Below are 12,825 nucleotides of genomic sequence, written 5' to 3'. Positions count from 1 at the left end.
TTAAAGTGTTGAAGAGCAAAGCTGTCAGCTTGAGGACTAAGGTGCACCTGACCCAAGCCATGGTATTTTCAATAACCTCATATGCATGCAAAAGCTGCACAGTGTATAAGGAAGACTGTAGAAGAATTGATGCTTTTGAGTTATGGTGTTGGAGGAGAATACTGAAAGTGCCATGGGCTGCCAAAAGAACAAACAAATCTATGTTGGAAGAAATGCTGCCAGAGTGCTCCTTAGAGGCCAGGATGGTCAAACTTTGTCTCCCATACTTTGAACATATTGTCAGGAGGGACCAGTCACTGGAGAAGGCTATCATGTTTGGTAAGGTGGAGGGTCAGAGAAAAAGAGGAAGATCCCCAGTGAGATGGATTAGCAAAGTGGCAGCATCAATGGGCTCAAGTGTGGCAATAATAGTGAGGTTGGCCCAGGATTGGGCAGTGTTTTGTTTTGCTATGCATAAGGTCCCTATGAGTCCATATGGACTCGATGGCACCTCTAACAACAACATGTTAAGATGTTTTAGTGTATCTGGAAGTGTTTCTTTAATATTTTTTATGCATAGAAAGGTACACTATATATGATATACTATGACAAACATTTGACTAACTGATGTAGACACAAATCATGCATAACTGTTCTGACTTAAGTAAAAATTGAACTTAAAGACAGACTTAGGAAGGGAACTCATTTATAATCCAGGGACTGCCTGCATATTCAAAGGAGGGTTTAAAATTTAAGAAGTACAAAGGGGCTATAAAGAGAAAAGTTTCCTTTTTTTCTAGAGGCAACCAAGTTATCAGCTATCTTTTATGCATGTATAAGATATAGCACTGATAAATTAGCACAGTGATTAAGAGTAATACGTGCTAGAACCAGACTTCTTTGTTCAAATTCTGATTCCACCACTTACCAGATGCGTGATCCTAGGCAAGTTTCTTCAGCTCTCTGCATCTCAGTTTACTCAGCTGTAAAAGGAGAACAGTAGTAGCTGCCTCATAGCGTTGCTGTGAGGGTTAAGTGTGATGTTCTCAGAACAGTATTTGAGGCAAAACGGCCATAGTTTAAATGTTAGCTATAGCCTCTATGATATAATTCCTTCCTCTTCTTTGTATCCAATTTCCACATAGTTGGCATTTTGATTTTTTTACTTAAATATCTTGGCAATAATGCTATATCTCCATATTATTAATGACAACTGTATATGAATCTATTTTGTGGTTGTATCAGAATTTATTTAAACAGTCCACCAGTAACGAGCACTTAAGGAGGGTCCACTCTTTTCTATTATAAACAGCACTGCAGTGTATGAGTCTATCCATAAGAGGAATTCCTAAAAGTATAAATACTAAGCCAAGCAGTATATAAATTTATTTTGCTAGAATTTGCCAGATTGCTCCCTACAAAGGTTATACCAATTCCACTTTTACTGGCAATTTATGAGAATGCCTGCTTCTGGCTTATCTACCAATACAGAGTATTATCAATTTTTTTTTTTTTAACATTCACCAGCTACAAAGATTAAAGATGGTATCTTAATAGATTTTAAATGTATATCTCTTAGTATGAGTGAGGTTAGGTATCTTAAGATCCTACTGTATTTTATCCCTTGGATTTTACAGCATGACTATCAACATTGACTTTGGTCGGACTAGTTTTAGTAGCTTTGAAGGAGGGGTAGTCAGTTAAGAGAGGGCTCTGGTAGCGTAGTGGTTATGAATCGGGCTGCTAACCTCAGGGTCGGCAGTTCGAAACTACCAGCTGTTCCGCGGGAGAAAGATGAGGCTTTCTGCTCCTGTAATGATTTGCAGCCTCGGAAACCCTGTGCAGGGTCACTATGTGTCGGAACCGATTCCACGGTACTTAACAACAACAACAAGGAAAAATAGAACATTAAGTGTATACAGTTGGAGTGGGCAAGAATTAGACTAAGAAGAAGAAAGACATTAGAGGGGATGGTTGGAGGGGTAGAGAAGAGGCTTGGGGGAGTTGTTTATAATTCAAAAGTTAGGTGATAGTTGCACATGTTAATGTAATTGATACCCCTAAACTGCACACTTGAAACATATTGAATAGTTCATTGTTGTGCTATTTATATTTTTTACAACCAAAAATGCAAAAGAGAAGGAACCTTCAAGACTATGAACTATGTTTAAATTGCAGGGACTCTAGGCCTTGTCAATTACTAGCTGGGTGACCTTGTGTGAGTCACTTAACCTCTCCAGGGATTATTTTCCTCATTTGTGAAAATAGGAGTATTAACAGTCCCTACGACATAAGGCTGTTGTAAGGTTTAAGTGAGTGAACTCATTCAGTAAAGTCAGGAAAGACCTAACAAAATGTCAACCATTGTGACTAAGTGGTCCTCCTCTTTTCAGACCTCTAGCTGTGTTTTCAGAGTGAATGTGTTTTGGTGATGTAAGATAAACACTAGACTGGTAACCACAAGGTCAGCTGTTCAAACCCACCAGCCGCTCCTCGGAAACCTTACACAGGGTTGCTATGAGTCGTCAGAACTGACTCAAAACACTTAACAACAACAACATAGCTCCAGTCTCAGGGGTGGAATGGCGGCCGGTGAGACTTCATCAGAGCTAGCATTGCGCAGCCGCAAGCACCAAGAGAGATGGGGGGATGCGAGGGGCGGGGCTACAGCTTCCTGGGCTGTTCCAGAGATCGTGCACCCCACCCGCCGCTTCCAGCGCCCGCCCTTGCTAGCAAGCGCCTCCCGCCCCCTGCATTGCTGATGCTGCTGCTGGCAGACATGGACGTGGTGAATCAGGTATGCGCTCCAGCACCGCGGACAGAGCTCGCCGCTCCCGGGCAGCCTGGCCTGGGTCGCACTGATCGCTGTTTATGAGGTGGTGGCCAGGGTCCAGGCAGCAGAGTCCTGATCCCCTGACTCAGGGGTTGAGGGTCTGCTGCAGGCAAAGGGAGGAAGGGGGAGATAGAGAAAAGGAGTACGCTTATTGCCGCAGCGAGGGCTGCACTCACTGCCGCAGCGAGAACCCCTAGAAGCCCTGCTCTTTTCTGGAGACACCAAGGGGAGAAAAAGAGGTCCTGGGGCTGGGTGAGGGCAAGGGGTTCGGGTAGGGGAGAGTGGAAGGAAGAGAGGGAGGGGGCTAAGGATAAGCTAGGAAATAGAGCGACAGAAGGCGCGGGGGCAGAGGAATGGGGGGTAGGGCTGGCACCCTCCCCTCCCCAACAAAAATGATAACCCCCTCCTCTCTTAGACGACCTCCTCCCCCTAGAGCAGACCTAGGAAGATTATCTGGCTTTGCCTCTCCAAAACACTCACATATCCAGAGAAGCCATGCCCCACCCCTCCTACCACCTTAGTCTGCCCAGACCCTCTCCGCCATCTCCTTCATCTTTACTACCTCAGAACCTCACCCTCTCCCTAACCAGTACCAGTACCAACCCCTCCCCATCTTCGTCACCTCAGACCGCCACCACCCGCCACCATCTGACTCACCTTTACCACTGCAGACCCTTCTCCCCCAACCTGACTCCCGCCAAGCTATGACTCACCTTCACCACTCAGACCCCTCCCCCACCATAATGAACCTGACTCCCCCCATCCAACCCCTTGATCCCCTTAGTCATCTGACTCACCTTTACTGTTTCAGACCATCTCCCTTTCCCTATCTACTCCCCACCCCATCCTCATCTTCCTCATTCCTGACCTCCACTGCCAACTTATCACATCCAGATCTCCCCACCAGCTCTAAACCCCTAAGCGCTTCATTCATAGCCCCTGGTGCACACACCTTTCCCGAAGTGTCACCTACCTCTCAGCCCCTCTTTGAATGTCACCCCCTCCCTGCGGTCACTTGCCCCACCCCCAGGGATCATCACCTGGCAGCCTCACTCCTCATCTCCCTCTTCGCCCCCAACTCCCACACCCGTTCCCCACCATTTTTCTCTTCAGCTGGTGGCTGGGGGTCAGTTCCGGGTGGTCAAGGAGCCCCTCGGTTTCGTGAAGGTGCTGCAATGGGTGAGTGTGTGCCAAGCATGGGGGAAGGTGCAAGGAGGGAAGAGTGGTAGTGGGGGTCTTAAAGAACAGAAGTAAAGCGGGTTGGGGATAAGGAGCAAGAAATGGATCCCTGTGGAGGAGGGGGGGATAGGGGGACTGGGCTTTAGAATGAAGTCCCAGGAGTTTGGGGCCAGAGAACAGATGGGCTGTGACATCACATCGGGCTGAGGGTATCTACATTGTGAAGTGGCAGATCGTGACGTCTTGCTTCCACTCAAAGGTGAGGGAGGGGGGAGGTGGAGCCTGTAACCCTTTGGGGGGAATGCAAAGCTGGAGAAACCCAGAGACAGTGAAGGAGATAGAAGGAATGATAGACTGAGAAAAAGATATACAGAGAGATGGAAATAGTCAGGAAAAAGGAGATGTAAAGATGAGAAGAGATGCAGAGATGAGAGGGGTAGAGAGGAGACAAACAGAAAGTGATGAAGAAAAAGGAAAGAGAGTCGCCCAGAGAACAGAGATGCAAAGAGAAATAAACACAGGGAAAGAGGCAGGAAATGGAGTAGGGGAAAGAGAGACAGAGCGAAAAAAGAAACCACTGACATAGAAAGAGGGGCACAAGGAAGACAGAAAGAGAGAAAACCATATAGAGACCAAGTAAGAGAAACAAAAAGAAAAATGCAGAAAAAAAGGCAGAGAGACAGAGATACACATATTGACAGAGGCAGAAAAAGAAACAGAGATACAGGCAAAGAGACATCTGAGAAAGATACACAGAGAAACAGAGACAGAGATGCCAAGAGAAATAGAGACACAGGATAGAGACAGAAACAGAAATACAGAGAGACATAGAAATAGAGAGACTGAGAAGGGCAGAGAGAGACGGAGGAAGAGGGATGGAAGACTAGGGGTGGGGCTCAGAGCAGCAAGAGGTACAGACCGAAGACTCAGGGAAAGGAAGAGAGCTATATACCCCTGTAATCAGCTTGCCCTTGGACCTGATGAGCCCTAATTAGGGAGTGGGGGTGGGGACTGGTCCATCTGCTGCTGCCTGTGCTGGGCTCCTGCTCTGTCCAGAGGAGGGCACCCCCTACACATGCACATAGCTCACTGGCCATCTCCATCCCTGCTGCCCAAGGTCTTTGCCATCTTCGCCTTTGCCACATGCGGCAGTTACAGTGGGGAGCTCCGGCTGAGTGTGGAGTGTGCCAACAAGACTGACAGTGACCTCAGCATCGAGGTCAAGTTCGAGTACCCCTTCAGGTGTGCCTCCACCCTACCACACTCCTGGGATCCCCACAGACTTGGGAGAGGGTTGGGGAGGATCAAAACAGTCCAACCCCTCATCCCTGGTGGTCCCCACCTATCCCTCACCTCAGAAGACCATACCAGCTCAGGTCACCACCCATGCACTGAGCATCTACCTTGTGCCTGGCACTGTTCTGGACATTTAGGACACTATGGTAAGAAAGACAGACGTGAGCTGAGCCCTCCGGCTCTGTTTCAGAGTAAGGAGAGGGATGGGAGACAGGCAATAAACAAGAGTCAAAAGTAAAAGATATTGATTTACCTTAGAAGATAATAAGCACAGAGTAGTTGCTCAATTAATGTTAGCCAACATTATTATTTAATCCCCATTAATTCCATACCCGTTTTTGAAAGCTTAGAGTAGGCTAGTTCATAGTGCTGGAAACATGACAATGAACAAAACAGAATGAACACAAGGTGTGGCTGCTGCTGTCACACAGATGAGCAACCTCCTGGGTTTAGGAAAATGGAAATCCACAGACACAATTTCTGGAGGCTTCTGAGGGCCTGGATTCAATTCTAGACTCTTCTACTGCTTGAACCTATCACCCAACTTCTCTAAGTCTCAGTTTCCTCGTCTGTAAAAGGAGATAATAATAGTACCCACTTTACAAGGTTGTGGTGTATAATCAACCTTGTAAAGTGCATAGCATAGTACCTGGCATGCAGTAAGCATACCATAAGTGTTATTAAGCAAAATAAATAAATTGAAAGTAATCAGGAAAGAGGTCATGGATTGAATGAGAAATTGTTTTGCTTTATTTTGTTTTTAGCATTTAAAGGGTAAATTAGGCTCAAAGAAATGAAAGCCCAACTCAGACCCTGAACAAGGATCTAAAGAGGAGCTGTCTGGAAGGCATGGCTTTAAAGATAGGGAGACAACCTGGAAACCACCTTTTAATAGAAACCAGAGAGGAAAAGTTTGAGAGTTTGAAAGGGGAGTGGGGGGGGGGGGGGATTGACAACCATGAAATACTGCTAAGTGGCCCTTTGGGAACCCATAAGACCATAGGAGCCTCCTGCGGATCGCCACTCCTCTCTCACCTAGGACTTTAAGTCCTGAGGATCTGCCCTTTACCCATGTGCCTCCTGGAGAAAAGTCTCCATTCTGAGTCCCCCTGACCAAGTTAGCCACCCCAGGACTCCTCTTTCCTGTTTGGCGCCTTGTATCGATGGGTTTGAACCGCAAGGTGGTAGTTCAAATCTACCAGCTGCTCCTCAGAAACCCTATACAGGGTCATTATAAGTCAGAACCAACTCGACAGCCCTTAACAACAACAGGTGACCCGTAATCATCAGCTCCTTCCCTTCAGGACTTTTGCTACCCAAGGGCACTAGCATCATTTACTCAGTCTCAGGATCCTGAGGTCAGAGCTTTGGGACCCCACTCCAATTCTTCCGCTCCACTCACACATTTTCTCCTACAATTCTTTCCTCCATCACACCACAGGGAAGACCTCAGACAGGATCCCTTCTACCCTCCTGATTTTCTGTTTCTTCCTATTTTTGTAGTCTCTGGGCTCTCAAAAGCATAGAGGGTTGTTTTTTTCTCTCTCTCAGAGAGCTGAAGAAGAGTGGGGAGATGAGTCAGTATGGTATGGGGTGGAGGGGGGTGGGGACACAGGGTTCACATCCCAGCTCTGCTATTTCCTTGCCAGCTGTGTGACTTTAGGCAAGTTAATCCACTTCTCTGAGCCTTTGTTTCCACCTCTGTACATTTCATTCAATAAACATTTACTGAGTGCCGAGTATGTGTCAGCACTGTTCCAGGCCCTGGAAATATATATGGCTATGAACAACACAGAGGAACTAACTCCTGCCCTCTTTGAGTTACAGCAAAAATCAAGACAAGTAAAATACATGGTTTGTCAGATGGTGGTCACTGCTACCGAGAAAAATGGAGCAATGAGGGGAACTAAAGAATGCTGAAGATTCAATTTAATGTTAAAAAGGGAAATAGGGAAGACTCCACTGAGAAGGTGATAGTTGAGCAAAGCTTAAAGGAGATGAGAGAATGAACAAGCATGCATTTAGGGGGAGGGTATTACTGACAAAGGGAACAGCCGGAACAAAGATCCTGAGAAGTGAAAGTGCCTCGAGTGTTCTAAGAGTAACAAAGAGGTCCGAATGACTGAGTTGGAGTGAGGGAAGAGTAACACCTATTTCTCCAGAATGCTGTGAGCAATCAGTGAAACGTGATTGGTACATAGTAAGTGCTCTGTGGATGGTTATTTCCTCCTTTTCCTGGGACTGTGTCATAATCTGTGGGACAGGGTCCAAGGCTGGGTAGGGTTGGGGTGGGTGAAGGGGTTCTCAAGGGCTGGGCCACACCTGCCCACCTCTCTCTTCAGGCTGCACCAAGTGTACTTCGACGCACCCACCTGCCAAGGGGGCACCACTAAGGTCTTTCTGGTAGGGGACTACTCCTCGTCAGCCGAATTCTTTGTCACAGTGGCTGTGTTTGCCTTCCTCTACTCCATGGGGGCTATGGCCACCTACATCTTCCTACAGAACAAGTACCGAGAGAACAACAAAGGACCCATGCTGGTGAGTCTACACAACCACTTCCATGCAGAGTCCATGGAGACACAGAATCTCAGGGACACATAGCCATGCTCGTAGACCACATCAAATCCCAGACAGACCCCCACACAACTAACTATCACAACAACTTCTCATGCGGCTACTGTCCACACCAGGCATCGGGGACATGGAGCCATGGGGTCACAAAGACATACAGAATCCTAGACAGACCCATACTTGTGAACCTGCCAGTTCTCATATAACCACGTTTTCTGCATCAAAGAAAGGAGCACACATTGGCTCCCTGTGACAACCATGCATGCCATCGTGCCACACAGTCACACTGATTCCTACACCCTCATCCTAGTCACAAAAGGACATAAATTCACAAACTCCTTTCCACAGATTTGGAAACCATCCACCTGATTTTCCCCTCCCCTACACTCACATATCACAAGCACACTCCCACATGCTCTTGCCACATCCAAGCTCACACTGGGGGAACCATCTTCTGGTGAAAGTGTTGGGGGCTTTAGGGTTTAACAGGGCAGGAGAGAGATAGGCCTCTTCTTGGGGGCGCCCACCTCAAAAAGCCTATGAGCTGAGTAGGCCCCATGGCTGGGTTAGAAGCAGTCCATTCAAAGTCCATCTCCTCCACCCCAACCTGCTCTAGGACTTTCTGGCTACAGCAGTGTTCGCCTTCATGTGGCTGGTTAGCTCATCAGCGTGGGCCAAGGGGCTGTCAGATGTGAAGATGGCCACAGACCCAGAGAACATTATCAAGGAGATGACTGTCTGCCGCCAGGCAGGGAACACATGCAAGGAGCTGAGGGACCCTGTGACATCTGGCCTCAATACCTCGGTGGTAAGCCCTGGGAAGTCAGCTGGGGAGGATGGGGATATCCCCGAGGGTGGTGGCTGGAAATTTTGCAGTCTGGCATGGGAAATGGTGGAAAGAGAAAGAATGAGAAAATTCAGGAAAAATCCAACAGGGGTCCCTGGAAGCAGCATGATAAAACAAAAACAAAAAACAAAACAGAGGCCTGAAGTATGAGATAGGGATTGTAACCCTTATGATGACAGAGATCGTCCCCAAGGGAGGACCATGACACCTACCATCCAGATCAGGTTTAAAAGAACTTAAGCCCAAACCCAGCCTGTTGTTGTTATTAGTACCATGAAGTCAGTTCAGAATCATAGCGACCCTGTATAGGGTTTCCAAGGAGCGGCTAATGGGTTTGAACTGCTGACCTTGTGGTTCAAACCAACCTTGAGGTGCAGTACTTTATCCTACAGTTCCGTAACAGGACACAGCCTACTCAAGTAAAATCTCCATCCAAGTCTTCCTCCTGTGCAAAATGAAGAAATAATTTGAATGGTGTAGCGCTGTGAGCTAATGCGCTGGATTGCAAAGTCGGTTTGAACCACACGGCTGGCAGTTCAAGCTCACCAGCTGTTCCTTGGAAACCCTATACAGGGTTGCTATGGGTCAGAACTGACTGAAAGGCATTTAGCAACAACAACAATCGCCCCCTGGTGGCCACAGTCAGACTGTGCGTTCAAATCCCAGCTCTGCTCTGTGGACCTGAAACTCCTTATCCTCTCAGGTCCCAGTCTGAGCGTGCAATTGAATATTAGTAATAAATCTTGCTCCAAAGTTGAGTATTTAATGAACTTATAACATACGAAGTGCTTAGGAAAGAGCCTAACACATGGTAAGTTGTAATGTGTTATATAAATATTACAGATGTACACTTTTTATATTAATTTATTTTATGTCTAACTACATATGTATATTTTTGTACATTCGTATTATGTGTGTATATATATTATACATATTCATGTAATATTCAAGGAGGCTTCAAAATGTTTGTGGAAAAATAGAAGGAAAAGACAATGAAAATTTCCCACAAACTTTTAAAAGTCTCTTCATATGTATACGGAGTCCCTGGGTAGTGTAGCTAGTGTGCTGGGCTGCTAACCAAAAGGTTTGAGGTTCAAGTCCACCCAGAGGCACCTCAAAAGAAAGACCTAGTGATCTACTGCCAAGAAACCAGCCGCTGAAAACTCTATGAAGTACAGTTCTACTCTGATGCGCATGGAATTGCTATTGAATTGTAATCAACTCAATGACAACTGGTTTGGGTTTTGATTTTTATATGTTGTTATTATTGTTAAGTGCCTTTGAGTCTGTTGCAACTCATAATGACCCTGTATAGCAGGGGTGGAGAACCTTTTTTTCTGCCAAAATTTATATCACTCGTGGACCATATGAAATAATCAACTTAAAAATTAGCCTGCTATATTTGGTCAGACATTTAATTAACTCACTAAGTTAATGTGATGACTAAGGAGCTCTGATAGCATGGTTACAAGTTGGGCTGCTAACCTCAGGGTCAGCAGTTTGAAACTACCAGCTGTTCTGCAGGAGAAAGATGAGGCTTTCTGCTCCTGTAAAGATTTACAATCTCAGAAACCCTATGAGGGGTCGCTGAGTCGGAACCGACTTCACAGCACATAGCTACCACCACTAACACTAATGTGATGACTGGAGTCCTGATGTGGCACTGTGGGATAAAGCACTGGTCTGCAAGGTCAGTTTGAACCACAAGGTCGGCGGTTCAAACTCACTAGTTGCTCCTTGGAAAATGTTCCTCACCCTTAGATGACACAACCTTGCTTGCTGAAAGTGAAGAGGACTTCAAGTATTTACTGATAAAGATCAAAGAGCACAGCCTTCTGTATGAATTGCATCTCAATGTAAAGAAAATAAAAATCCTCACCACTGGACCAATAAACAACATCCATATAAACAGAGAAAAGATTGAAGTTGTCAACGGCTTCATTCTTCTTGGATCAACTATCAACGCTCATGGAAGCAGTAGTCAAGAGATCAGACGACGTATTGCATTAGGCAAATCTGCTGCACAAGACCTTTTTAAAGTGTTGAAGAGCAAAGATGTCAGCTTGAGGACTAAGGTGTGCCTGACCCAAGCCATGGTATTTTCAATAACCTCATGTGCATGTGAAAGCTGGAAAGTGAATAAGGAGGACCATAGAAGAATTGATGCTCTTGAGTTAAGGTGTTGGAAGAGAATATTGAAAGTGCCACGGGCTGCCAAAGGAACCAACAGATCTGTGTTGGAAGAAGTGCAGCTGGAGTGTTCCTTGGAGGCCAGGATGGCCAAACTTCATCTCTCATACTTCGGACATATTGTCAGGAGAGAGCAGTCGCTGGAGAAGGGTATCATGTTTGGTAAGGTGGAGGGTCAGAGAAGAGGAAGACCCCCAGCAAGATGGATTAGCAAAGTGGCAGCATCAATGGGCTCAAGCATGGCAACAATTGTGAGGTTGACCTAGGACCGGGCAGTGTTTCTTTCTGTTGTACACAGGGTTGCTATGAGTCGGTACCGACTCAATGGCACCTAACAACAACAAACAAGGAGTGGCTGGTGGGTTTGAACCACAAACCTGTGGTTGACAGTCCAGTGCTTATCCTATAGTGCCACACCAGGACTCCATATATAATATTTGTTATTGTTAAGTGCTGTCAAGTTGGTGTCAACTCATAGCAACCCTGCATAGGGTTTCCAAGGCGGGGCCAGTGAGCTTGAGCCACCGACCTTGCAGTCTAGCACATTAACCTGCAGTGCCATACCAGTACTCTTATAATGATAATTTATATATCTATTATATCAGTATACATTTGTTGTGTTATTATTAGTGCCATCAAGTTGATTCCAGCTTATAAAGACCCAGTATAGGGTTTCTGGGAGTCCTGGTGTGGCACTGTGTGTTAATGCGCCAGACTGTAAAGTTATTTGAACTAACTGCAAGGTCAACAGTTCAGGCTCACCAGCTGCTCCTCAGAAACCCTATACAGGGTTGCTATGGGTCAGAACTGACTCAATGACACTTAACAACAACAACAAAGTTTCTGAGGCTGTAAATCATTACAAGAGCAGAAAGTCTCATCTTTCTCCTGTGGAGCAGCTAGTGGGCTTGAACCACCAACCTTGTGGTTCACAGTCCAGCGCTTATCCTACAAAGCCACCGCATTCCTATTGTGTGGTGGTTAAGTGTTGTCGAGTCAGTTCTGACTCATAGTGACCCTGTGTAAGGGTTTCTGAGGAGCAGCTGATAGGTTTGAACTGTCGACCTTGTGGTTTGCAGTCCAGTGCTGATCTACACACACGCTCATATATGTTGTTGCTGCTGTTAAGTGCCGGTGAGTCAGTTCCGACTCATAGCAACCTTGTATAGGGTTTCTGAGGAGCAGCTGATGGGATTGAACTGCTGATCCTACAGCACCATGCCAGGAATCCATATATATATATATTTATTGGTGTTGAATGCCGTTTTGTCGGTTCCAACTCACAGTGACCCCATATAGGGTTTCCAAGGAGCAGCTGGTGAATACACACACATATACACGTATATGTTGTTGTTGTTAAGTGTGTTGAGTTGGTTCCAACCCAGAGCGACCCTGAACAGGGTTTCCAAGGCTATAAATCTTTACAGGAGCAGAAAGCTTCATCTTTCTCCCGCAGAGCAGCTGGTAGTTTCGAACTGCTGACCTTGCAGTTCTCAGCCCGATTCGTAACCACAATGCTACCAGAGCTATGAGTTGGAACTCACTTGACAGCACTTAACAACAATAACATGTAAATGGAGCCCTGTTGTTGTTAAGTGCCATCAAGGCAGTTTCGACTCATAGTGACCCTGTGTAGGATTTCTGAGGAGCAGCTGGTGAGCTTGAACCACCGACCTTGTGGTTTAAACCGACCTTGCAGTCTAGCATATTAACCCACAGCACCACACCAGGGAGCCCTAGTGGTGCAGTAAAGAGCTCAGCTGCTAATCAAAAGGTCAGGGGTTCTGCATTTCGAATCCACCAACCACTCCGCAAGAGAAAGGTGTAGCAGTCTCCTCCAGGAAGATTCCAGCCTTGGAAACCCTATGGGGCAGTTCTACTCTATGCTACAGGGTTGCCATGAATCAGCATCAACTTGACGGCAATGGAT

General features: G+C 46.2%; 1 protein-coding gene across 1 annotated transcript in view; it reads left to right on the top strand.

The window, feature by feature from the left end:
• The first annotated feature begins 2,740 nt into the window (after positions 1-2,740).
• SYP (synaptophysin) overlaps positions 2,741-12,825 on the top strand; it is a 15,748-nt gene continuing 5,663 nt past the window's right edge. The window contains exons 1-5 of the mRNA XM_006876684.1: positions 2,741-2,776; positions 3,926-3,991; positions 5,109-5,233; positions 7,630-7,825; positions 8,475-8,666. Of these exons, the coding sequence (XP_006876746.1) occupies positions 2,741-2,776; positions 3,926-3,991; positions 5,109-5,233; positions 7,630-7,825; positions 8,475-8,666 (615 nt within the window). The remainder of the gene's footprint in view (positions 2,777-3,925; positions 3,992-5,108; positions 5,234-7,629; positions 7,826-8,474; positions 8,667-12,825) is intronic.

This window comes from Chrysochloris asiatica, unplaced genomic scaffold (assembly GCF_000296735.1).
Source record: "Chrysochloris asiatica unplaced genomic scaffold, ChrAsi1.0 scaffold00404, whole genome shotgun sequence".
NCBI lineage: Eukaryota > Metazoa > Chordata > Mammalia > Afrosoricida > Chrysochloridae > Chrysochloris > Chrysochloris asiatica.
This window is presented reverse-complemented; position numbering and strand designations above follow the sequence as displayed.